This window comes from Peromyscus leucopus, chromosome 17 (genome assembly GCF_004664715.2).
Source record: "Peromyscus leucopus breed LL Stock chromosome 17, UCI_PerLeu_2.1, whole genome shotgun sequence".
Taxonomy (NCBI): Eukaryota; Metazoa; Chordata; class Mammalia; order Rodentia; family Cricetidae; genus Peromyscus; species Peromyscus leucopus.
The window spans coordinates 25,459,027-25,486,194 of NC_051077.1; the positions used below are offsets into that span (position 1 = coordinate 25,459,027).

Here is a 27,168-nt window from a genome sequence, read left to right on the forward strand (position 1 = left end):
CCAAAAGAGGGGGAAGATATGCAGAAGAATTGGGAATTAAGATGAACTTTTTAAAAAGGCTATAATTTGGTAAAAAATAAACATAAGAACTTATTTAAGTATCGAAGGATACACAAACACTGAAGAAGGCAAGATAACTGATACACAAATAAACAGGAGAAGCAAATTAGAAGGGGGACTGAGCACGCCCATGGGAAAGCAGAGCCCTCTGAGAAACAGGCTTCTTTTAATCAGAGAGTTTCACGTCCTGATTAGTGTGTCAGACCCACTGGATTAATGTGCTTTCTCATTTGGGTCCAACCCTTCTTTAAACTAAATTATCTTACACTGGTATCTTTTAGTATCCGTGACCAACTGCTTAACCGTCTTTGTTTATATGAAATGAAAACCAGTTAAATCTCTTCCAATTTTTTTAGTAGTCTTTGAAAATACCTCCTTCATGAATTAAATAAACTTCCAAACATTTTTCTAAAAAAAAAAAAAAAAAAAAAAAAGGAAAGAAAAAAAAAAAGAAAAGAAAGGAAAAAAGAAAGTCTTCTGTAGCACTCTGCAATTAGCCATATCCACAAGAGATGAAATACGTGATCCATGCTGATGACCAGAATAACCACTGAGCTGATGCGGGACCACGCACTGTGCCCTTCACCACCTAACTCGCTCCTTCCCCCTTCTCTCTTTCCTCCCCCATTCTCTCCCTCCTCCTTACTGACATGCCTGTAGGAGGAATAATGATATATTTTGTCAGCTGTGTCCAGATGATCTGTGAGGAACCATGTCTGCCCCCGGTAGAGAGCTGCTGCTTTGTATATGAACCCCTCTACCCATCTCATCTTCCTGACTCGAGTCCTGTCTCTGAGACGACATCCAGTAACAGCACTGCATTCAGCAGCAGGCTCTGGAACTGCCTGGGCTCCGTCCCATCTTCCCACACTTATTAAAACACTGTGTGTTACATAACCTGACATTTCTAATGCCAGTGTTTCAAAACGCTAGAGACATTTTAAATCCAATCAGGTGATAGTTTTAATTCAATTAATAGTCAGGTCTTTGGCTCCATCTAACATCTACTGACAAAAATGCCACCTCTGAAGAAAAAGCATGTGTTTTTAGAAGCAGAGGGACCCTCACCGTAAGTCCCAGCACTTCCTGCTCCCACTACGTCGGTTCCCACACTTAGAGCGCCCTTCCAGCTCTACTTAGCCCTTCCCAGTTCTCCAGCTACTCCTAAGTCCCATTAATCCGGTCAGAGCACATTTATTACCCGGCACATCCATTAATCAGTGACTCAGAAATTGCTGGCACAAACTCCTCTTGCAAGCTCTGCTGCATGCGGCCTAGCCTACATCTTCCCAGAACCGCTTTTCCAATTATAGAGCCCCTCCAGAAAGTTCAACTGATTCTCTGGCTTACTCTGCAGTTATTCTTAATGCTGCCTTGAAAGAAGAAAGCAGAGTCAAAATGACCCGATTGTGACAACTCCCAGGTACCGCTTCCATGAAGCAGCACTGGCTCTCAGCTATCTACAAATGAGGGAAGTCAGAACCCAGCGCGATGCCTTTCTCATCCTGAACCAAAAGGCATTTGGTAAAGGAACTGTGGGCACTTATCCCATTTCCCCTGTTGACGCCTTCCGCGTGACATTGAAGTTCTGCCCAGGTGGCATCTTTTTACAAGAAACCTGGAAGCATATTTCCTTTACGCAGGCTCACACAAACCTTGCAGAGAGTCAAGCACGCTTTTCTAGAGGTATACCATAGGCTCTCCATCCAGAGACCCAGTGCTATATGAGCTAGAAGAAGACAGTTACACAGACCGCCCGTTTTCCATCTCCAGACACCCTTCCCACCGCACGTGCGGGAGTGTTCTCTTGGGGACACCTAAAGGTACTCCACCCACAGTCACTGATGCTAACGAAAGCCTAGGTAGTTGTTACTAATCTTCAGACCAAGCATATATCCTCTCAAAACTCTGTCTGAACAAAAACGGCCAACACAGTAGCTCGCACTTGTAATTCCAACCCTGAGGAAGCTGAGGCAAGGAGAACTCCAAATTTGAGGACAGTTAAGGCCACACAGTGAGACCCTGTCTCAAAGAAACAAAAGGAAAATAAACAAGAAACGAGACCACTCTGGGTGGGGAGGAACGCACCACGAGTTTTAGGTAACAATGTTTTCCACTCAACACTTTCTGAGTTCTGTCCTAGGCCTCATACCAAGAGACTCAATCACCAAAGTTGTGTAGTATTTTTAAAGTGACTTCAGACTGAAAGAAAAACACATTACAACCACAACTAGAAAACGAGACTATGAAGTTATCAAAAGAGGCTTATCTCGTGAATAACTCAGGAGAGGCCTCAAAAGACAAGGCTAATGCACCAGGTGATCATTAGGGCCACGATAACAGGCAAGTTCTAAAACACTGCTATTACTGAGCACAATACAAATTCTTCACCATGATTTGCGCCCTTCTTCAGAAGTTACCTATCAGATGCCAAGTTCCTTTGCCTACCTGGCCGTGCAAGGCGTATCAGGGAGATGTACACGTCATGGCAGTCTCTCTCCTGCGGTATGACAAGCTGGACAATCTGAAAGTTCTTGCAGCGAATAAGCAAAGGACAGCCAGTAGCCGTTGTTGCCTGCTTCTCAATGGTGGAGATCTGACTGTGAAGAATCTAGACCAAAAGTTAATATGAGCATGGTAAGCATGAGTAAGAAAACAAAATGACAAGGACAAACAGGTCCCTGAGCCACACAGATGAGAAACACTCCTCAAAACCTGCCTCGCTCCACACCTGCACCCTGCTTACAAGAACCCAAGAGACTCCACATAAGCAGCAGCTGTGGAAATCTTTTAGCTTTCGCTTTCAGTTCCAAACTGCCTGATATCCACACTTATTATTACTTTGAAAAGCAATCTTCAGCATTTCAATTTGCACAGCTCCAGGTAGGGAACATTTTGGTAGTCGAAAGCTGAATGCATTTAACAGCTAAAATTACATAAGGTCATGGGAAGTTAGTAAGCGAAACTTTGGCAATCCACAAAAGTGAGGGATGGCTCCACTGGGAAGTGCCACCATGCTCCTTAATTCCACCCGGGATGCTCAGCTTCAGTGGCCACTTGTTCTCTGAGCTGTGGGTGGTCAGGCAGTCTGCAAAAGAAAACACTTTGCTTTCTCGTTGTTTCTCATTTCCAGTGGGCAGATCATAGTAGAGTGTGCTATTCTAAAATATGTACACAATGTGGGATGAGTAAATCAAGAAAACTAATATACATATATCAACTTCCTGAACTATGATTTTTGTGGTAATACATTTAAAATTTACTCAAGAGATTTTGAAATATATAATACACTGTGATTTACTACAAACCCTGGCATACAATACAATCAACCTCAAAACCCTGTCCTCCTATCTACCTGAAACTTTGTATCCTTTGGTCAGTAACTCCCCATTCCTTCCTTCCTTACCTCATCTACAGCCTCTGCGATCATCATTCCATTAAGAAAACAAACTGGTAAGAAAATAAACCATTCTGGACTGTGACTCCCTGGCTTTTGAGGAGATCTATGATCTGTCCTTAAGGGCAGGTCTCCATGAAGTTCCTGTCCACTGTGTGGTACCGGCTACCTTCTCCACTGTCCGTGGAGTAAGGGAATGAAATCTACAAGTCAAGATTTTGGCTGTGGGCAATAAAGTCATGTTTTTACTGCTATGTAATGTCAGAAATGTCTAATGCTTTGATGATCAAGCACAAATATACCTGATGATGGGACTAGTCTCCAGCTTTCCTTTTCTTTTTGGAATTATCAGAAAAGTAAAGTCAATATAATAAAACAATAGAACAAACAATGTATAAGCCCCTGCATGGGAGAGGGGCCCCTGAGGTCCCACCCTTATTGGAGGAACTACTGACAACTGATAGCTGTTGAGAAAGGGAGAGTCACTCTCCTCTCGGGACATGGCCCCAGTGGTTAACAATACAATCATGTGTATATGGACAGTCCTAACTGGACTGAGGCATTACTAACAACAGTAAAAAGAGGAAATGAAGTTGAGAGGGAGACAGGATGGGGGTACTAGGGGGAGTGGAGGAAGCGTATGATCAATACACATTGTAGTGAATGTATGAAACTTTAAAAAATACCAATTATTTAGAAAACACCCTGCAAATATGAATTTACAAATATAAATTTCCAGTAAATCAGGCACTACAGACATGCTACAAGTGACTGGGACGGAGTCTCTTCTCCACGGCGATGACATGAAGTTCCTGCAGCTTCAGGCCACCGCTAGGCCTATCTTTGATGATGTCTAAATAATCAATGTTTAAAATATGTCAGTGCATCAGGTGGATAGGACTATGACTTCAGAAGGATATCCTTTTTCCAACATCCCCCCAAAATCATCTCCAAAATTCCCCCAAATAGTCCATGTTCCCTATCCTGAAACAAATCAAAACACAGGTAAGGTCAAAACTATGGACAGCATACCCAGGTTTCTTTCCTTGTGTCGGGTGCATTTTCCACGAATATGACGTGAGTCGCCGTCAGATATAAAGTCCCCAGTGCTGCTTTTTTACAAGACATCCGATCTACCAAGCGGACATTTTCAACCTAGAGAAGTTTGGGGAAAATCAAAAGGTCCAATCACAAAATATTCAGCAACCTTATATTTACTCTAAAACTTACATCTGAGAATATCTCCAATATCTAAAACTTACATCTGAGAATATCTCCAATATCTAAAACTTACAACTGAGAATATCTCCAATAATCAAATCAAAATATGCCCCTTAATTCAGCAGCAGATAATGTACCTCAAATAAAATACCAGTTATGAAAATATGACTCCAAATGTGCCACAAAACACTAACAAGCTGTATTCTTTCCTTGAGTGCTAAATAGGCCAGTGCTTTCATTTCATTATAGTTATACAAAACATTGAATTTAAGTCAGCACATATATGCATTAAAGCTCTGCAATTACATAATGACTGTATGAATGAATGATGTTCTATAGAAAAGAAAACAGTATGCTTTTCCATGTGTTTGTAAAGTTACAGACATGGCATATGGATGTTTGCTTTCACATAAGCTACTATATTAGGAAGTACAAAGACACATATGGGAGAAAAATGTACCAGAGAAAGGTCCATTAACGCTAAAGATTGAGATCTGCTGTGATTTGCTGGAAAATCTTTCTAATGATTCTAATGAATGGAATTTCCTCCAACTGTTAGGTGTGTAGAAATGCTTTTTATCAAATGTGTGTGTGTGTGTATTTGCAGAGCAATCTCAAGGTTACTGCAGTAGGACTCTCACATGACAGACTAGAGAAGCCAAGACAATGTGTACTGGGTATGTGAAACTGAAACACAATGATTTCTTTAGTGAAGCAGCTCCTTTTTACTTTGAGGTTTATTTTGTTTTCAGTTATGTCTGGGTTTGTGCATGTAAGTGTAGGTGCCTCAGCAGGCAAGAAGAGGGCGTTGGATATCCTGGTGCTGGAGGTGGAGACGATGAGCCATGGGCTGGGTCCTTGAGAAGGACTCTTAAGTGCCATCCCCTCAGCTGTATGAAACCCAACTCCTTTTGTCACACTGAATTAAAGTCTATTATTACAGGTTGTACCTCTTCTTTGACCCAAGACTATTTTAAGGCACTTTTTTTTTTCAGTTCCCACATGGTTGCATAATTTTATTTACCAAACATTGTATTTTGAATGAACTTTAAGAAAGATATTATGAAACATCTATGAAAGGAGAAAACTGTAGATGTAACCAACCACCTTATTAAATAAGAAACACAGAGCCAATACAGAGATGAAAGCCAAGAGGTCAGAGCAATAGCTAAGAGCTAAAAACCTTACCCTTCACTGTCACTGTTCTCCTACCTCTCCGAAAGAGACCTACTTCCTGTGTGTCTGTCTTTTTTATAGAGTTTCTGTTCTGCCTTCTCATTGGTTGTAAACCCAACTACATGACCTCCTAGTCACTGCCTGTCTGTACAGACCTCCAGGTCTTCTATTGTTGGTATTGAGATTAAAGGTGTGTGTCTCCAATGCTGTCTGTATCCCTGAACACACAGAGATCTACACCTGGCTCTACCTACCAAGTGCTGGGATTAAAGGCATGCACCACCACTGCCCAGCTTTCGCTATGGCTTGCTAATAGCTCTGACCCCCTGGGCAACTTTATTTATTAACATACAAATCACATTTTAGTACAAATAAAATATCACTATATAAAAAGATATATTATTTTTATAGCATTTCTTTGGGGGAAAATCATTTGGCTGTTCAAAGGTATGTAGCTAAATTAGCTAGGGTTAGTATACTAATTAACACCATGTAAAAATGAAATACAAATAATTTTTTTCTACCCTTAGGACTAGTGAAACTGAGCTTTATTCTAATATACTGCATATAAGGTGACATAAAAGATTTATTTATTTATTATGTTTACAGTGTTCTGGCATGTATGTCTACATACCAGAAGAGGGTACCAGATCTCATCATAGATGGTTGTGAGACTCCATGTGGTTGCTGGGAATTGAACTCAGGACCTCTGGAAGAGCAGCCAGTGCTCGTAACCTCTGAGCCATCTCTCCAGCCCCCATAAGGTAATATTTTATGGTAGAAATATTCAGTATGGAATATTCTCCCCACAGAAATGAAAGAGGCTCTACCACTTAAAAGTAATTTTTAGAAAGCCCAGCAGAACAACGTGAGGTGCAGAGATGTTGGCAGATGGGAAGGCTTGATGGAATCATTCCCGTGACTTTTTGTTAACTTTGGATGCTGCTGCAGGAAAATTAAGTTTCAAAGTTTGGCAATCGTTCTCACAGGTCCCTGAGCTGTCAAAAGCAATTTTGAAGCTACAGAAGAAAAAAAATAAATGGAGGAGAAAATAAATGAGAGAAAAATACCCAAACGATCTGCCAGTGTATGCAACAATACAAGAGATGGGTAATGAATTCCACTATTGGACAAAGTGTGTGAAGACAGAGCAATGTTCGGGGGCCACTTCACAGTGCATGCTAAGGTAGCTGGACAACCGTCAATGGGATCAATCCCCCAATCCTGGCCCCATCCTGCAGACTGACTAGTTTAACAGCCTTCCTCATTGTTCAGCTATCCCAAGTCTATTTCATCTACACAGCAGTAACACTTCTCATGGCTGAAGATGAGAAAACTATTCATTTCGTGGACAAAGTTATTGCACCTTTTTGGCTGGCTCCTGAGAAGACTACTTATGGCACACAGGGACTCATACTCTGGAAACGGCATTAAATATATGCTAAGGAAATTACACTCGGGATTTTAGGTTGTGCATTTACAAGTTTGACATTTTTTAAATGAAAGCCATCTATTAATTAATGGGATTGCATATCACTATGCTATTTATTTGGCATTGCTCTTTTCTTCCTTTGTGGGGCGTACAATTGTGATGCTTCTTATTACTGGTGTCTTAGCTTTGCTCAAACACTGTAAAGTTATAGACTCTGGCATTCTATGGAATGTTAAAGTCATGGACAGAGGAGGTAACCTTGAAGAGTATGTCAAGTGGGAGAGAAGACATCTGAGGACATCTGAGGGGAGTGTGAGAGCATGCAGAGGTACAGTCAGGTAGGACGGCATAAGTAACAGATGTCACGGTCAGCAGCAGAGAGAACGGCTAGGTCGGCCGCTGCTGGGACGTGGAATAAGGCAGCACTGGGCAGTAACACGGTAGACACTAGTCCTTTAGTAAGAGGAGGACTGGAAGCCACACAGCCACCAGAGGACTCGTAAGTGCTACGGATGCAAAAATCCTGTCCAGCTGGAAGTGAGGGTGTGACGGCACAGAAGCCGGAGGCGATTCTGATCATTCAGACTCCACCCCAGAGCCACAGGAAGCTCAAGTCGTTTTAAAGAAAGAGGTCTACTGTCAGAACACAGTCCAAGAATGGAGTCGCGTGAGGGGGATTCTGAGTGCTCGTGAGAAAACGAGAGTCTTGTGACCTCAGTTTCTTCAAAAACACAGAATTGCTCTTGGAATTGGTTTTCGTGCCTCTCCCAGGTGTAGTGGATAGGAAGGAGTTCAGCTGTTGTTATTCATGTGCCTCTATGGGAAAACGTTTTTGCCACGGGTGGCTTATCCTTGTGATTGTACACCTTACTCATGTGACTCTTCTTAACCCTCAGAGTACAAACTGTCTGATGCTCTGAATAAAGTTGGCTATTGCATGAGACTTTAGTCTGCCTCATTTTTTTAGGCAGGTTTATGAAGCTGAAAGGTTTCTCCACGGTCCTTGGCCACTTATAAAATAATCACCCAGAGGCTTAATATTAATTATCCACTGAATGGCCTATGGCAGGCTTCTTACTAGCTAGCTGTTATAGCTTAATCCTTTTCTATTAATCTGTAAGTTGCCACGTGGCAGTGGCATTATCGATCTGCTGGCATCTTGCTGCTCCTTTGGCGGCGGCTGGCATCTCCCTCTCCTCTCCTTTCTTCTTCCTGTCTCCCTCTTGGATTTCCTGCTTAGCTATAGCCTCACTGCAAGTGGTATTAGATACAGTGTTAGAGGAAACAATTCCCACTCTAACAGGCAGGTGTGAATCTAACTTGTGTGCTTTACTGTGGCATCACTCCTGCCTTAACCAAAATCGTCCAGATATACATACCAGCCTTGGTATTTTGGAGACTCAAAGTGTGACTTAGAAAGAGGCAGTTTCCCTGCCTAGCTGCATCAGGGAGTAAAGATAAATAATAGATGCTAAAATAACCAGAAATAAAATGCACCAAGGGAAGAAAGAAAACACAAGCCCCTGTGGAAGCTGGCAGGCATGCTCAGAACAGCTTTGGACTTCTACAGGAAAAGAAAACAAAGGTACTCAAAATCACTCTAGATGGCTGGGCAGTTGTGGCGCACACCTTTAATCCCAGCAGTTGGGAGGCAGAGGCAGGTAGATCTCTGTGAGTTCGAGGCCAACCTGGTCTATAGAGTGAGTTCCAGGACAGCCAGGGCTACACAGAGAAACTCTGTCTTGAAAAACTTAATAATAATAATAATCCTAGAAACAGCGCATACATCAACCCCAATCCAAATTGTCATGGTCCATATAAAAATTACCACCAGTAATAAAGAAAAAAAAAAAAGCAAACCTTTTAGGTGTGTTCTCATACTGTGCATATATTGCCCTATCTATTACTTTGGACATCTGACCTCACTTAATCCCCACAATACACTCACAAGCCAGGTTCTTTGTAATGCCCATCACTAAATTCTGTCCAGATACACTTGATCAATGTCCTTAGATCGAGGGGACTAACTCTAAAACCTAAGCCTGTCGTTCATGTCTGTGAACACCTACCAATGCTTCTGAGCTTATTCGAGAAATGTTGTTTAAGAAAAAAATAACATGTTTAAGATAATGAACTCACAATTACTTCAAGGAATTTCGTACATAAAATTTGAGGCTTGAAAACAGGGTGATTTACCTAGGTAAAATTACACTGCAAAACTATAGTCATAAAGACCACCAAGACATTCTTCGAGACAAATTCAGAGACAGAAGCTTGGAAACTGGAAACAAGAGCCCAACACTGTACAGACTGCCTTTCAGGATTCTCAGAACTAACACAAGAGCAAGCAAACAGTAAACATGTCACTGCACTCAACAGGATGCCGATACTGAGGGAAAACAAAATGGGCAGGGCAGCCATGGTATGGCTTCCGGGACCTTACAGACTCAGTGCAAGAACTGCGACAGTTCCACATCTCCTTTTTATTCCCATCCCTCCTCTGCTGGGTCCGGGCTGAAGGGAATAAAGGGGGTTTTGAGCTTTTCTAGGACAAGGCTGAAAGGCTTCCGTCAAGACAAGGCCTCCATCTCCCACTGCCAGGTCTGCAAGCAGACACCCTGGCTGCAGAACAGCAACCTGCCCCTTTCCTTTTCTGCCCGAAGTCAGGAGGTGGATCTTATAAATCACCAACAGACAGGAGCTCTCTCCAGCAACTCTCACCACCCCATCTGCTAATCTCCACCAGAAGAGGCTATTGCTTTCCACCCTGCAGGTCAGACCTGGGACTGGTGAACACGCTGGGTTGCAGAATCATCTGAGATGACCTGGGTAAGTACAGCTGCCCTGCAGGACAAGGAGTTCACAGGCATAGTTACCATCCACTGAAAAAGAATGGGAGAGGGACCAATGGCGGTGCCACAAAGTGTTCTCAGGCCAAATACCAAGTCTTCAGTGCTATATAAATTAGGCTGAAGGTCACTGTCAATCATTTAGGGAAGAGGTCCAGAGACTGTTGAACAGAGAGAAATCAAAATGTCTACAGCAGCCAAAACCAAAGACAAGTTTATGTTCTAACCTAAGAAAAGCAGCTAGATAAATAGTTTGCCATGCTAAATTTGGTATCGTGACATTTTCTGACTCTACCAACATGAAAAGAAAAGTATTCACAAGTCAAGGGGTCTGTGCTCTGGACTGGATTCTGAAATGGGACTGCTGAGTAGAGGCAATTGAGTTCTCTGCTTTTGACCTGCAGGAAGAATCTAGGGGTCTCCAACATCTCCCTCGATTCCTGGAAGCTGTAGCTCTGTCTCAACGATGGCCGGGGAACACAAAACAGCCCCTGTGTTAATGTACATGGTAGTGACTGGGCACTAAAAGAAACTCAGCCACGTGGGAAGGTGGTTGACCAACAGAAAACTCTTCCAGCTTTCTAAGGAAAGGAAGGAAGGCCCAGCATCTGCGATAGCAGTATCTGAGCCAGTCCAGAGGCTGCATTGCCCAGCACAGCTCTACAACAAAGTGAAGCCATCAACACCGCAAATGCAGGCACACCTTCCTGGTCACTGGCAGGCTTTCAGGTTGAGCTCCCCGTCTTTTTCCTTCTTTGGTATGTTAGGAAAAGACTAGCTGCATGCTAGAGCCCAAAAGATTTCCTAGGTTACTTCTACCTACTGTAATTATAATTTGGTTTCTAAGTCTGGATTGATAATCTTATTACAGCAATAAAAACAAAGACCTCTGGTTGACTGAGCAGAATGAACATCATTCTGAACCTCTATTTGGCATTACATACAATATGGCACCATTAACATTTTTTAAGATTGAATAAAAGAAAGCCTTTCTGGTCTAGTGAGATAGCTCAGTCAGTAGAGAGGATCTGAGTTCAATCTCAGAACCCTAATACTGTAAAACCAGAAAAGGGTCGTGGGTCAAAACTCCAGCCTCCAATTTCCTGGAAACTCCAATCAGAACCTTAGCACGTACAAGTGTGATGAAGCCAGAGGAGTGACAGGCAGATTGGCTGGCCATCTGAGCCCCGTCTGCTCTCTTCTTGACAGGGCAGACCCCCATGGCCAATATCAACAGCCTTTGTTTCCCGATTATCCCACGATCCATGGCAAAGCCTTGAGGTCTGCAAAGGTGCATATCCCACCAGGAGCTGTGAAGACCTCCTGCAACTTGGGAGAAACCTTTTATGAGCCAAGTCTTCTTAACAGTTGTCTTTGTTCCTTTTCTCATTGGTGTGGTGGGAAATACTCTGACTAAAGCAATGTAAAGAAAAGGCTCACAGTTCCAGGTTACAGTCTATCATGGCAGAGCATTCACTCCGTCAAGAGCTCCAGGGAGCTAGTCACATTGCATGTACAGTCGAGACATGGAGAAGGATAAATGATACTCAGTTCACTTTGCCCCATGTACACAATCCCAAATCCCCTGCCTAGGAAGTGGTTCTGCCCACAAGATGGGTCTTCCTGAGACTGGAGAAATGACTCAGTGTTTATAAAAGCACTGGATGCTCTTCCTGAGGATGGGGATTCAACTCCCAGCACCCACACGGAAGCTCACATCCATCAGTAACTCCAGTTCCAAGAGCTCCAACACCTTCTTCTGACCTCCATGGACACCAAGCACAAATATGATACATAGATATACATACAGGCAAAATACCTATACACATAAAAACATTTTTTTTTTTTTTTTGGTTTTTTCGAGACAGGGTTTCTCTGTGTAGCTTTGCGCCTCTCCTGGAACTCACTTGGTAGCCCAGGCTGGCCTCGAACTCACAGAGATCCGCCTGGCTCTGCCTCCCGAGTGCTGGGATTAAAGGCGTGCGCCACCACCACCCGGCAATAAAAACATTTTTGAAATTAAAACGATGGGTCTCAACACATCAGTTAACTAATTAATATATCCCCTCACAGACATGCTTAGAGACCTATCGCCAAGTGACTCTAGATTCTGTCAACAATTAACAATAACCATCCATTAGTCATGCAATATCTGCACATATAGACTTGGAAATTCCAAAGTGGTTTTATTTATAGAAGGTGTCACTACCTACACAACAGTTGCCATGATGCTTCAAGACATTTCAAAGCTCCTGAAGTATCAACAGTCCCACTCAGAGAAATATATGAGAGGGGAGGGGAGAGAGAACGTATGTGTGTGGTAGTAGTGTACATCTCAGTGGTTCTCAACAGAAGTAATTACTAAGTTAAGCCATAACAGAGGTCAGAGTTTACTTCTTCCTCCCACTGAATGCTCACATCTATAGCAGACTTCCCTTGTGTTAAAGGTAACCAGAGATGGACTCGATTATAGTTGGCAAAGCACGCTGATACACAAGAAGAAAAACTGAAGCAAAAACCCATTCTTCAGACCATTCAGAATTGCTATCTTCTTATAATTAGGGGGTAAGGGTAGTACATTTTTCTAATTTAAAAAGGAAGCGCTTTCCTTTTCCTTCTTTGTCCAATCAAATAGAGCAGCAGTCACAGAGTGTCAAGGGTTTTCCATCAAGCCTTTTGGTAGAAAAATCATGAACACCAACCCTTTCCCCAAAAGGCAGATTTAAACTGTTCAAAACTATAAAACCAATGAAAGTCTTTTCCCAGGACCATTTTATTCAAAGGTCAGAGATGGAAGAAGAACTACAGGAAGAGGAAAAAAAAAATCACAGAACACAATCCAAGGAAATACATGTCATGTAACCAAAAGAAACATTTTGCCTTTGGGGACCCTTAAGGCCTTCAGTACAACTCATGAAAAGAGACACTGCTGTGCAAATTGAATTATTCCAAAAGCACTGTTAGTAAGAATAGCACCTGCGAATGAACCCATCGACAGCTGAGTCCTATCAGTTTAAGTTTTTCAACTTAATAAACTTATTATTTAGTTATGGGCATTTGTTGAATGCCAGTTGTGTGCCAGGGACCCAGACAATTTATCAAAGGTTCCCAATGAGTAACTAGTCACAGATTATTTGACTCTGTCCATCGGTTACGAACCTTCTAGGAGAAAGAGAAATCTCAGCCTCACATGGCTCATGCCAGAGACGTTACTAAATCAGATGTCAACAAAGGTCAGCGCTAACACTGGCTTCAGACTGGCAGGAACTCAGAACACCCAGTTCCTCACACAGCAGCTCCTGACCACACCCTCCTGCAAGCTCTGGGCTGTCTGTTCCAGGCCACTCCAGCAACCCCAGCCTCACCACCCACCACATCTATGGACAGATGCCCCATCAGTACTACAGCTCCCTGGGTCACATGCTTCTCCAGAAAGCCATATAATGATGCAATCTGAGAGCTAGGACTGCTAGTACAGGATACACACCCTGCATACAGACTGGGCAAACATCTTAAGAGCCAAGGAGAGTGACAATGAATCAGCATACATCTAACAGAATCTTGCCCAAGTTCTACGGAAGGACTCCTCCTCCTACACACTTCGACCTTGTTCCTCTATCCACAGCTGCAACAGATCCCCTCTGCTGCTGCTAGGGTCTTCCACAGCACAGGCCCACCTGATCGGCTTAACAGCTCTTCCTTACATTCCCCAAACGAGACAGACCTCGCTGACAGAGTCTTGAGAGACACAGTGGCACATCAGAATTTATAGTCGAAGCCAAACCTTCCCCCTCTTCCCTTCTCCAGCAACAGCTATTTAGCCCACATTTTTAACTTCACCCTCTCAAGCACAAACTTTTCTCTGGGCAGGGCCAGATGCATCCAGATTAACTGAAGTACGAGGGTTTATATCGGGAAAATCCACACCCAAGTCTAAAGCAGACTTACAATCCAATAGGTTTAGACAGACATTAGAGAAGAGAAATCCAACCCTGTAATCTTGATGCAGTTTTGAAAACTTCCAGAACAGAAAGGTATACCCTAACTACATTCAAAAAAAAAAAAAAAAAAAGACGTTAAAATCTTGGAATTCCATGCATGTTAGAAGGATTTTTTTTTTCAGTGTACTAGATTTCAAAGTAAATAAGCAACATACTTCCTAATTTGCTAGAGATTTTTAAGTCCTTCTACCACATGGGAAATAGGAGCACTGGATGCACATACTTCTCAAGATTTGTGAGCCACATACATATTCTCAGATAATTCCTATATAGTTATATTCCATCTGTGAAAACAAAGGATTTGAGAATTCTTCTTTTAAAATGAGGAGGGGGGGGGAGTTTCATTTCCTGTATTAAGGTTCTTCTACCTGACCTAGGTCAAGACAAGGAAACCAGCTGGACGATTCTGAATAGACCTGAATGTTGACACACAAGCAGGATGCTGCTCTATCCATTTATTTAATTGCTAGGAGAGCAGGTTTGACTGACATTGAACTAAAGTTTAAAACTCCTGTGAGGTGAATAATCAAGTTAAAATGGTGACACAGAGCAGTAGCTGCTGAAGAAACAGAGTGCTCGGAACTCTTGGGAAAGGCGGAAGAAGGGAGGCCCCGTGGCTCGGGGCCTCCGCAGATCTCTACCAGAAGCCGGCTCTCAGAAATGGTCAGACACTTGAGAGTCTGCATGGGGCCCAAGGATTTATTTTAGTAGGGTCACCCTGGATGTGTAAGCTCCAAGGAATATGTGTCGTCGAACAAAAGAACAGTCCCAGGATTTATTTCAACGCCATCTTAAAATAACCTCAACCAAAAATACCATTTTCTGCAAGCGTAAGAGAAAGGGATTGAAAAAAAATGTTTAAAAGAAAATAAATTAAGAACAGATGCTAGGCCTGATATAATTCAAATACTAAGCAAATGGAGCAATCTATTAATGACAGATTTATCAAATAGAATAAAGTCATTAAAAAAAAAGTTAACTTGTTTTGGGAGAAAAAGGCCTTGCAGTGAATCAATACAAGAACACTAGAGGCTTTTTTGTGTGTGAAAACAATGCATTATCACAAAATAATCTAAAAATATTTCTAAATTTCTAAACTCCTTCTGAATTCGACATATTTCTGACAAAAGCACTAGCCAATAAAATAGTAAATAAACCTTTACTTACAAAGCTCGTTGGAAACTATGAGAAAATATTTTTTCCAAGGCCAAGCTGTGCCAAACAGAACTTATGGTGGTCCAATGGGAACAGACAGCTCAGGCACAGAGAGAGGCAGCAAGCCTTATCCTCTCCCACCAACCCTGACGACTCCGAGGGTCTGAGGATGGAAGAGCGGAGGCCAACCGTTCCAGGAAAAGGCAGGCTGCATTGTGTCTACCCATCCCCATGCTGTACTCCTGGTCTGCACGATCATACCACATTCTCTTCCTCCTCTTCCAGTAGAGCCCTTGAGAAACCATTATTCTCTTTCTACAAAATGAGTATATAAAGTACAACGTCTCACAGATACAAACACAGGGAGCCTCTTCTGGGTGCTGAAGGAAAAGCTACACCACTGCCCTGCCACAGTGAAGTGACATGCTCAGCACATCCTAATACCCAGGCCTACCCATTGATACCTCTTTGCTCGACCAGCTGGTGCAGTGGCCATTCTCTATCCTTTAAGTTGCTATAATGTATCTGGTAATTAACACTTATTTATATATATATATATATAATTTTAAATGTCGAGTGTCATTTCTTGAAGGGGGTAGGAGGTCTTAAATACAGGTTTACAGCACAATGGGAGGACCCCGGAGGGCAGAAGTTCACTACTGATGTTTTACAATCTTGCATCTAAGTTGTTAACACCCATTATGCAGGATACACGGACAAGGAACTTCCCTTTCCCTTAAGCATTCAGGAGGGTGGAACCTGGCAGGGAATTAGCATTGGGAGGATATCGGTCAAGGTCCGCAAGCAAGGCAACAGTTAACCAAAATGGGGGCCAGGGCCCTGCAGGTCCCCCTTTTATTAAAAAATGAGCTTCTGACTTGGGTTGCATGGGACGTCAGCAGGTCACCTTACCCGTCATGGACACGCCTGCCCAGGCCACACAGGTGCTCTGTCTTAGGTTGGTGAGTGCCCCCCAGGCATTACCCGTCTCTGAATACTCATTATCATACCGGCTCAATTGTGTGTAAGCTGCATGGTTAATTGCTGCCAAAGATCTCAAAGTGGCACTGGGCTTGTAATCTATGTTAACACTTATTTTATACTTACCAAACACTGCCTTAATGCAGGCTATTCCTATAGTACTGCATAGAATCTAATCTCAAGGAAAGCACTAGTTATTTTGCATTTGATCCTGCAGCCCCACGAACAATGCCAGGCAAACACTTTTATAGATATTCCATGGCTTACTGGATTCCAGAAGCAATAAACTGTAACAACTACAGAACAACCACCCTCAACTGTAGGATCCCTAGGGATGGGCATCACCAGTTTTTCATCTGTGTAGTCTAATGCCTAAAATATATACCAAAATATTTGTTCAATGAATGAAAATTAATACTGCTTTGGTTAAAAACAATGCGTATGAGAACCTGTAGGTAGATCTGGGCATGATTAAGCAGTAAGGCACTCTTAACTGAATTTGAATCTTTAGATGAGATAAAGAGGAATGTTCTATTATGGAATACGTAGTAAGCAGAGGAAACAAGGAATAGGAATAATAAAGGAAAAGAGAACTTATGTCCTATAATTAAAACGAGACATTCAAGTCTTGAAGCTTCAACCCAAAGTCACATTACAACATACACATTACAACATATTATCTAGTCATTCGCTCGACAGTGTGGTGCAGGGTGGGGGTTCCTCCCTCTTGTAGCAGACACTGTCCTGGATGCAGGGAATACATAAATGCTTGAGTTAAAGTCACTGCCTGCACCCTACTTGGGGATGTGTAGGCAAGAAACAGACAATACACCAGATGGGCAAATAAAATGAAGTTTGTGTGCATGCATCTGTTTATGCTAGAGGACCCAAGATCTGAGGGAGGAAATTAAAGCAGATAAACACATCTGTAGGGACAGTGGTCTGCTCAGAAAAGGCTTCTCTAATAAAATGGTGAGCTTTTTCAAAGAAGAGAAACAATCCAGTGAATCGGCCACATGGAAATGTGGGGAAAGAACCCTCTAAGAGGGAAGAAAATATAAAGACAGGAACAGCCATGGATGCTCAGGTGGGGATGGCTGATCAGAGCATGTCAGGAGTGGGGAAGAATGGATAGGGTGGCATAGGTTACAGAGATGAATCTTGGAGGGTCTTCTAGACCAGGATATGAATTCAGCTTTGACGTTGTGTGTGGTAGGAAGCCTGCAAAGCTTAAGGAGAAAAGGAATGGGGCTTGAGAAAGAAATGTTCTAGAAATGAAAAGGTTTTCAAAAAAGAGATTTCAAACACACTGTATAAAACAATCACAATATGTTTGTTTAATCCCAAATGACAGTGTAAGTTCTGTGAACCTAGGCATGCCAGTTAACCATTCGAGATCTGGGCCTGTACACAACATCTACCACACAAGAAGCATGCAAGTTAACAAATGCATGGACAGGCTCTCAGGCTATCTACTTAGTTCAAAGGCAGGTTCCCCATCCCTGACCTGACCCCCAATTTAAACTGGTTGAAATGTAACTTGTGCTTTGCCACATGCCCAGAGGAATAAAACTTTCTTTCAGAGCTTGGCAATAAATTTATTTCTCCGGGAATCTGTGATAAGCAGTGTTTCAGTAAGCAAAAAAGAGGAGAAAAGTAAATATACAATTTTTATAAAGTTGTCATGGCCTGCCACCAAGCTTTAAGTGGAAGCTATTTTTAAACTATTTCAAATGGCTGTGGGAGGAAGGGTTGGGTCCATGTCCTGGGAAGTACTCTTACTCCCAAAGGCTTCAACTAGCTGTCCACCGGGGGAAAGGGCACTAGAAAAAAAATAGTTTAAACTGTTCCTGGCCTAAGAAATATGATACAAAATGAGCTACTCGCAGGCCCTCAGAGCACACAGCAAGAGTACAAAGCTGAGCCTTCACACACACACACTGTCACGGAATTTGGGGATCTGGTCAAGAGGCTTAACTTCATACGTACTTTCTCAGCTTCTCCTGTTCAAAGTGGAAAAAGTAGGAAAAGTAAGGTCCGAGTCAGGAAGAGAACACCCTACGTAAATCTCCTCTGTAAGATGAAGCATCCCAGGCACTGATGTGCCTGCAGAGATGAGGCAGGAGGGATGAAGACGTAACCTTAAGTGAGTCCACGGAGGAAATGCTAAAACTGAGCAAGAAGCAAATAATGGCAAAGGTGGCCACACACAGGAGGTCAATGTCTCCGTGACTCAAGCATGCAAATGTACGTAACAAGTGCTCTAACGAGTCCCTCCTCAGCACACATGGCACTTTTCTCCACTACAGAACTGTGTCCCCGCTTCTCCACACAAGCGCTCCAAGAAGACCCTCCCTCAGGAATCTCGGCGATGCCTCACAGGCCTCTCTGTTGAGTCTCCCCAAGCAAAACTGGATACTTTCCTAAAATCCATGAGCTTTGCAGAGATGAATGTTTTTATTAAAGAAAAACACACTCGGAAAGCATGGGTGTGAACTAGCATTGGGTTACACAAAGTCACTCTTTGTAGATTGCCTCCAGGGGAGAAAAATATTTAAACCCATTGTGAAGTGTGGAAGGGAGTAAGTAGGTCAAGTGAAATGTTTGGATTGAGAAAATTCTTTTTATTCTCATGTTGCATGGAAGTTTTCTCAGCACACAAACCTGGCGTCATCTCCTTTTGCAATCAGAGTAATAATAATAAAAAGTGCTAAGAAACACCATGAGCCTTGTTATTAAGTGTTGTAAATACATTCTTTGTTCTGTAAAAGTCAAAGACTAGGGAACCGCAGTTTTGAGAGTTCTCAGGAACTCACTGAGGCCATAGACCTGGTTGTAGTCAGGACTGTGGTACTGACCACAGACGGACACAAAGATGAAAGAAACAAGATTGGGCTGAGAAAGCCACACATCTGTGCAGAACTGATTCTCAGCACGTGTGCCAAGCCAAGGAGCTGGATCAAGCAGGGTCTTTTGAATAAACAGCTCTGGAGCAACTGGTATTCCAGAAGTCAAAGGACCACAGCCCTAGACTATGGTGATTTTTTTTTTTTTTTTTTTTTTTTTTTTTTTTTTTTTTTTTTGGTTTTTCGAGACAGGGTTTCTCTGTGTAGCTTTGCGACTTTCCTGGAACTCGCTTTGGAGACCAGGCTGGCCTTGAACTCAGAGATCCACCTGGCTTTGCCTCCCAAGTGCTGGGATTAAAGGCTTGCGCCACCACCGCCCGGCTACTATGGTGATATTTTATTTGTATTCAAATGTTATTTGTATGTTGATAAATAAAGTTGCCCCGGGGGGTCAGAGCTATTAGCAAGCCATAGGAAAACAGGACAGTGGTGGCATTCGCTTGTAATCCCAGCACTTGGTAGGCAGAGCGAGGTAAGTCTCTGTGTGTTCAGGGATACAGCCAGTATTGGATACACATGCCTTTAATCTCAATACCAATCAATAGAAAACTGGAGGTCTATATAGACAGGCCGTGACGAGGCAGTCATGTGGTTGGGTTTACAACCAATGAGAAGGCAGAATAGAAACACTATAAAAAGACAAACACAGGAAGTAGCTCTGGTTCGGAGAGGTAGGACCACCGCAGGAGGAAGGGTAAGGTTTTAGCTCTTAGCTCTTAGCTCTGACCTCTTGGCTTTCTTCTTTGCGTTGGTTCTGTGTTTCTTATTTAATAAGACAGTTGGTTACATCTATACTAGACCTCACCCAGCAAACAAAAACTTCATTCCAAGATAGAAAACCTAAACATCTAAGTCTTCAGGACCTTGGTTTAGGCAGTGGTTTGTAAAAAACAAGGCATCAAGGAAGGCACTAAGAAAACAGATTAAACTGGACTCCCACCAAACTAAATCCTTAATGTTTCAAAGGTCAAAAGAGAAAAGACATCCCATGGAATGAAAGAAGATAATCACAAGTCATATATGTGCTCATGAGTAGAATCTATGAAGAACACTTATAGCTCAAAAATTAAAGGCAGATAGCCCAGGTCAAAACAAGCAAACGATTTAAACAGATCTGTATCCGAATAAGATATAATCAACACACACAAGAAATAGTAGTCAGAATAATGATCTCTTGGGGAGGTGCAAACTACCCCCAGTAGAGATCACACCTCACCATTTACAGAATAACTATAATATTGAAAGTAGACAGTGAATGCTGGTGAGGAGGTGATGAAATTTGAATGCTCATTCATCTTTATTGGGAATATAAAGCGGTGCAATATCTCTAGAAAACTGTTATGAACCAATAGACTCCTGATTATATACCCAAGAGAACTGGAAAACATGGGTTCCTCAAAAACACTTGCTCACGAGTGTTTGTGGATGCACTACTCATAGCAAATAAAATATTCAGAAATAACACAAATACCTATCAACTAAGAACAACCTTGAATGCAACCACAATAAAATATTAACCAGCAACAGCTGGGAGATGTAGCTCAGGACGTAGGCTCTAGCCTTACAGTGGAACTAGGTAAACCATGTGTGGTGGGGTGTGCCTGTAACCCCAGTAGTTCAAAATCAATATCTCTGAACCAGTGTAAGCTACAGAAACCCTATCTCAAAAGAAATGTTATTTAGCAATATATTCTCAAAATAATATGAGCCCTAAAACATTACACTAATTCAAAGAAGTTAGGCACAAAGAATAACATATCATATAATGCCATTTAAATAAAATGTCCAGAAAGGGCAAATCTGTAAGACAGAAACAGATTAGTGGGTGGCCACAGTATGGGAAGATACAAAGGGAAAAATAACCACTAACATACCTAAGGTTTCATTTTAGAACATGCTTAGGTTTAAAACTGTTGGAATATGATATTTCTTTTTTTTTGGTTTTTCAAGACAGGGTTTCTCTGTGTAGCTTTGCGCCTTTCTTGGAGCTCACTTGGTAGTCCAGGCTGGCCTCGAACTCAGAGATCCGCCTGGCTCTGCCTCCCAAGTGCTGGGATTAAAGGCGTGTGCCACCAACGCCCGGCAATATTTCTTTTTTTTTTTAAATGAACCAAACTTTTCATTCATTCATATCTTGCACTTGAAGTACTCTTCGATGACATCCTTGGCCTGAGATTCTTTGCCATAGTCTTCAACCACTACATAACTGGAAGCAACCACTTGGCATGGCTCCCCTTCTCCATCAGTTTTACAGAGGCCTACCCATTCCCCTAGCTTCTTGTCATCAACCTTAATCAGGTTGATGTGGTGCTCGGCACCAAGGGCCTCCACCAACTTGACATCCATAGGCTCATCACAATTGGATATGAGCTCACAGAGATGGGCTTGGTGCTTGTCTAAGGCTTCAGCAGCTTCGCGGATGCCACGTGCTAGGCAATCGTGGATGAGGGCGGTCTTCAGCACCTCTTGTAGAGCAGTATTGATGTTCATTATATTTCTATACAAAAGTCATTTTACCTGGAAGACTTTCACAATCGTGTATAAAGAACAGTCCTAACTCACTCCCAGCCACCTGTTTTCTCAGAGTTCTCCATTTTTCTCCATCACATTGTCTCCCACAACGTGCACACACATGCCACGCATATTCAACCTTCATCCAGCTACTTAATAAGGAATTGGCAGCTAGCTGCATTCTACACTATATGAATGAATAAAAATACAATTTAAGAATGAAGAATTCTTTAGTTCTGTGACAGATTGTGTGCCCTAAATATCAAAGGCTGACTTAGGACAGCAAGACTTCATCCAAGTATTGCTAAACCTATTAGAAGGGAGGATTTCAAGAAACATGGATGGGTGTGTGTGTGTGTGTGTGTGTGTGTGTGTGTGTGAGAGAGAGAGAGAGAGAGAGAGAGAGAGAGAGAGAGAGAGAGAGAGAGAGAGAGAGGAGGACATGAGATGCCCTGTTCTGTCACTCTTTCCCCTATTCTTTAGAGGTCGGATCTATCCGTGAACCTGGCACTTGAGAGCTTGAGGACTCCACTGGTGGTCAGCATGCCCCGGTGACCCTGCTGTTTTATAATCTCTGCTTGCATCCAGCCCGTTTTTCACATGGGAGCCTGGGATGGAATTCGGGTCCTCACCTTTGTAGCACCAAACACACACGGAGCCATCTCTCCAGCCCTAAGTATAGATGATTTGGTTAACCCAATTTCTGTGAGGATTTGGCTTTCTACAAACAATAACTGCCACAGCTATGCTTTAAAGTGCAAGGGTTCATACCAACAAACACAGCCACCTTGCCTCTGAAGTGAGAGACCACGTGTGATGACACAGACTATCTCCTCTGCAGTTGTTAAAAAAAGCACCGGATGATACAGAACATATCTAGATGAAAACACAATGCTGCATCTGATTCTTTTGGTAAAATCAAATTGCAATATAAAGAAAAAGTAAGCAGAATGTTTGACAACACAAATGCAAACTGTTAACCTGGAGACAAAGATACAAGCAGGCAGCTGAAGGCCTGGACCTAGGAGCATCCGGCCCCCATGCTGCCCTTACACTTCATTCTCAAAAGTAAAACAAAAACTAATGTACCTGTAGAGCATGTAAAATCTGGAGTCAGACTGTGCAATTCTGAATCTCAGTCTGCCTCCTCTGGCTGAAAAACCTGTTTAAGCCCAGTTTCCTTGAAGTGGGGCTAACAATGGTATTCACCTGAAAGCATAACTGAGAAATAAGTGGATTATCACATGGAAAGCCGGAGAACAGCACTGAACACAATGGCTACAGTGCTCTATAAAGATGGCTCTCATCGGACTAGTGCATTAGTGTTGTAAGCAGCTACAAGATAAGCTGGATCTAACAGGTAAGCAAGGAAACATAAATCAACAAATCACGTATCATCAAGAATTAGTTATTTTAAAAAAAAAAATGCTGCAATAGTACTAAGCAAAATTCTGGAAGAAAATGCTAAAAAGCCATCAAATAAATCTTGAAAATGTATGGTGAAATGGAACCAAAGAATAGAATATAGGCAACACAGATTTCTGCACAATGACTTAAATACACTGATGGTACTGTGGTTGTTTATTAACAACAAGATGGAGATGGAGTAAATATTAAATGTTTATCTTAAGAACAATGGCGTTCCTAAGACTGCTGACTGCTTCCCAGAATTCCGTACAGATGTAAGACTTCTGGGTGAGAAACAGATATTGTTGTTCACTGTATACCACGAGTTCAAGCTTCCTGTTCACACAAGCTCCCTAGCTTGCCTCTTCACTGTGTCCAGGGGACAATATGGAGCAGTCCACAAGAACAACCAAACCTGAAGAGCCTTTGCCTCCAAAGAAAACAATTATAATGTGTGTGTGTCGGGGGGAGAGGGGGAAATCAAGTCACTCTATGCTACTTAGATAGATATGCCTGAGAGAGAGAGACAGAGACAGAGAGACAGAGACAGGGACAGAGACTATCTAAGCTGTTCGCTATTCACCATCCTTCAGAAGGAGCAGAACCAAAATGTGAGCATGCAAATGACCTACAAGAACCGTTGTTGGCCTACACTAACTTATTCATGGTTTAACCACAGACTATAATTATAGTATCCGAGGTTGTTAAAAGTCATTTTCAGAAAAATAGTCAATAAAAAAAAAACATTCAAAGAGAGAGAATATAGAACAAATTTTGTTTTAAATTCTATTCATACACAAAGAAAAAGGCTAGTATTACATAGAGAAGTGAGTCTTTCTGGGTGTTAAGATTATGCATCATTTTGTTTTCATTCTGCTTTTCCAACTAAATGTCTATATCTCCTTTATACTCAGAAACAACAACTTTAACAAAATAGAGAAATGACACCAAAACCAAGAATACCTCCTTGATTGCCCCCCCCCCAAAAGAAGAACAAGCCATGAACACGTGGGTCAATAAAATTAAACTTCTGACGTTTCAGATGATACTAACAAAGGTGGCGATGCAGCCTGGGTGGGAGACTACACTGCACTGCTTTGACTTGGATTGAATTGTCTGGCAATGCAAGAAGCCCTGGGTTGGATCCCCACTGACCAGCATCACTTCAACCAGGCATGATGGCACATGTCTACCATCTCAGCAATTGGAAGGTGGAGGCAGGTAGGATCAGACGTTTAAGGTCATCCTTGGCTACAGAGCAAGCTCAAGGACAGCCTGGGATATATGAGATGTCTCAAAGTCAAAAATGACAAAGACCACTATCAAAACTGAAGAAACCCTACAGAATAGGAGAAAACACTGACAACTCAGATATATGACTAGAGACTGACATCCAGATGAACTCTCACAATTTGACAATTAAAAAGAAAAGGGGAATTGAGGAAGGGGAGGCTAAGAGAGGTTAACTGGGGAAGTGGACATGACCACAGCAGGGCATATGTGTCCATGGAAACTTAGCAGTCATATCCATTAGTATGTACAACTAACATGCATTGGTGACTTTAAAAAAATAATCTTTTTAAAGAATCTGGAAAAAAATTAAAATTCAGTTCACAATAAATGAAGGATTTAAATAAAATTATCTAAATAAAATACACAAATGGTTAATAAGCCCAGGAGAAAATACTTAGCACCCTCGGTCATTAGGGGACACAAACAGAAAATGCAGATGAGAAACCACTTCACACTAACCAGGAAGGGGTCAGCGATGAAATGTGAAATACCCGCGACAGGCTCATAGGCTGAACACTTGGGCTCCTGCGGGCAGCACTGTGTAGGGAGGTGCTGGAAACAGGAAGGAGGTCCCTGGGGACATGCTTCTGACAACCACACCCACTCAGTGTCTTCTTTGCTATTTCCTGTCCACCATGAGGAATCTCCCCTATCCCATGTGCCCATTGTCATAATGTTCAACCCAACTGAACTAGGCCAACTGATCATGACCAAAAACTCTGAAACTATGAGCTGAAGTAGCACATCCTCTCATACTCTAGTCACATGAACTAACTAAAAGCAAGCAAACAAAAAAAAAAGACAGTTGGCAGTGTAGAAAAGTCCTTAACATGTTAAGCAAAGTTTCTCTAGAATTTAGCAATTCTACTCTTAGAGAAAAGACATTCTTAAGAAGACTGAAACATGGCTCCGCATTAAGAATCCATACACATAAGCTCATAGTGGAATTATGTAGTAACACTCAGGAAGTAGTAACACAACTTGGCCAAAACTAGAAATAAGGTTTAAAGGGCCTTAAAGAGCCTTATATTCTATGATTCAATTCATATGAGATTTCTGGAAAAGATAACATAGTTCAGATAAAACGTATATTATTGGTTGCTAGAGAAATGGAACGTGACCCCTCATGAGTATGGGATTTCTGTGGGGGTAATAACAGTGGTCAGAGCTGGGCAGGGTGGTACACACCTGTATGTATGCTCTACTATTTTTATCATCTGCAAATTATTTGCCAAATAAGAGAAAAAGCCCTAGTGTCAATGGTATAATGATGATCAGGGGAAAGAAAGAGAATCCCAAGTCTTACTCTCGAGGGAGAACTCACAAATGAGATTACTATTCCCAGATGGAGGATACAGTCCAACTGGTCAGTTTGACATTAATTCTAGACAAGATTCTAAAATTAGTTACTTAATGGAACTTTGCAGCAACCTAAAAAAGGAAACCATCAGGAGCATCAAGATTCACTCAGTCATCATTTCAAAGGTCTGTACTTCCTTTCTTTCTCTTGACTATTTGGAGGAGGGAGGGAGGATGGGCTCAGAGACCTAGTAGAGCTACCAAGGTCAAAGCCCTAATAAATCGGGGCAAATGGCATCTGCTGCTGAGAATGTACACACCCTAGTTTCTCTTGGATAAGAGGAGGAGCAAGGTTACAAAGCTAAGCACAATATATACTGCATGGTACCAAACTGAGGACGGGTATAAGGATCCAAAGCAAGATTAAGCAACAATCTAAATCCAATGGAAAACAAGCAAACAAACAAAAAATCTGACCCACATAAGTTTGAGACATTATAAGTCAAGGCTAACCAATGATTTCTTTGGGAGTGATGGAAGTGTTCCAGGACTGGATAGTGATGATGAGTACATAACACTGCGCATGTACTAAAACCACTGGGTTGCACATTTGATACAAGGGTCTTACATTATTTACATTTTATCACATTACATATAAATGTAATCATTATGTGCAATATATACACGCTATATATAAGAGGACTCATAATACAATCAAGTTACAGACACAAGGCGTATGAAGCCTAGATTATTAATGCCTATTTTTAAAAAAATGAAGTACTGAAATAAAGAATACTGTTCATTCTTTCAAGTATTATTTATTTAATGCATGCTTACTTGGCACCTTACAAGCACTGTGTGAGGTGCTGTGGATGCAGGAGTGAATACAGCCACATTCTTCTGGGACTCCCAGGTAAGAAAGGAAACTCAACATCCAACAAATACCACCCAAGTGAATATAATAATCAAAATGAGGAACATAAAAGAACAAAATGGTCCTATACAAAAAATACAACAGGCAATAGCCCCTCTGATATTACATTTACTAGATTTATTTATTTTAAGTGTTATTTGTCTGTATTTATGTGTATGCACCACATGAGTGCTTGGTACTTGTACAGGTCAGAAGAGGGCATTGGATGCCCTGGAACTGGAGTTATAGATGGCTGTGAATTACCATGTGGGTGCTGAGAATTGAAGCTGGGTCCTCTGCAAGAGGAACAAGTGCTCTTAACCACTAAGCCATCTCTCCAGCCCTGGAGAGTACATTTAATTTGAAACTATGACTATGAAAAATTTAGCCTGGTAAAGAAAAGATCAGAGTGCACCATCCCTCATTCCTCCCACAATGGAATGACAGTGCACAAGTCCTGAGGTAGAGAAGAACCCATCCACACTTGATAAACCTTCAAAGGGCATTGCCCTGGTCAGGAAATGGTCACTAAATACAGCTAGGGAATTAGGACAAGTCAGTCACACA

At 42.0% G+C, this 27,168-nt stretch overlaps 2 protein-coding genes across 2 annotated transcripts in view; both read right to left on the minus strand.

Annotated features, from left to right (window-relative positions):
• Positions 1–27,168, minus strand: part of Mtmr7 (myotubularin related protein 7) — an 88,784-nt gene that overhangs the window by 57,740 nt on the left and 3,876 nt on the right. Inside the window, exons 2-3 of the mRNA XM_028872355.2 lie at positions 4,490–4,612; positions 2,509–2,671 (exon numbers count right to left, since the gene is read on the minus strand). Coding sequence (XP_028728188.1) covers positions 2,509–2,671; positions 4,490–4,612 — 286 coding nt within the window. The remainder of the gene's footprint in view (positions 1–2,508; positions 2,672–4,489; positions 4,613–27,168) is intronic.
• LOC114695155 (40S ribosomal protein S12-like) lies at positions 21,293–24,273 on the minus strand. Its single transcript, XM_037211690.1, has one exon. It carries the CDS (start codon positions 21,666–21,668, stop codon positions 21,306–21,308), a length of 363 nt encoding a protein of 120 aa, XP_037067585.1. The 5' UTR covers positions 21,669–24,273; the 3' UTR covers positions 21,293–21,305.

Bases quoted from the DNA above. Each gene is read 5' to 3' on its own strand.
- LOC114695155 (XM_037211690.1), bottom strand. From the start codon at position 21,668: ATGAACATCAATACTGCTCTACAAGAGGTGCTGAAGACCGCCCTCATC.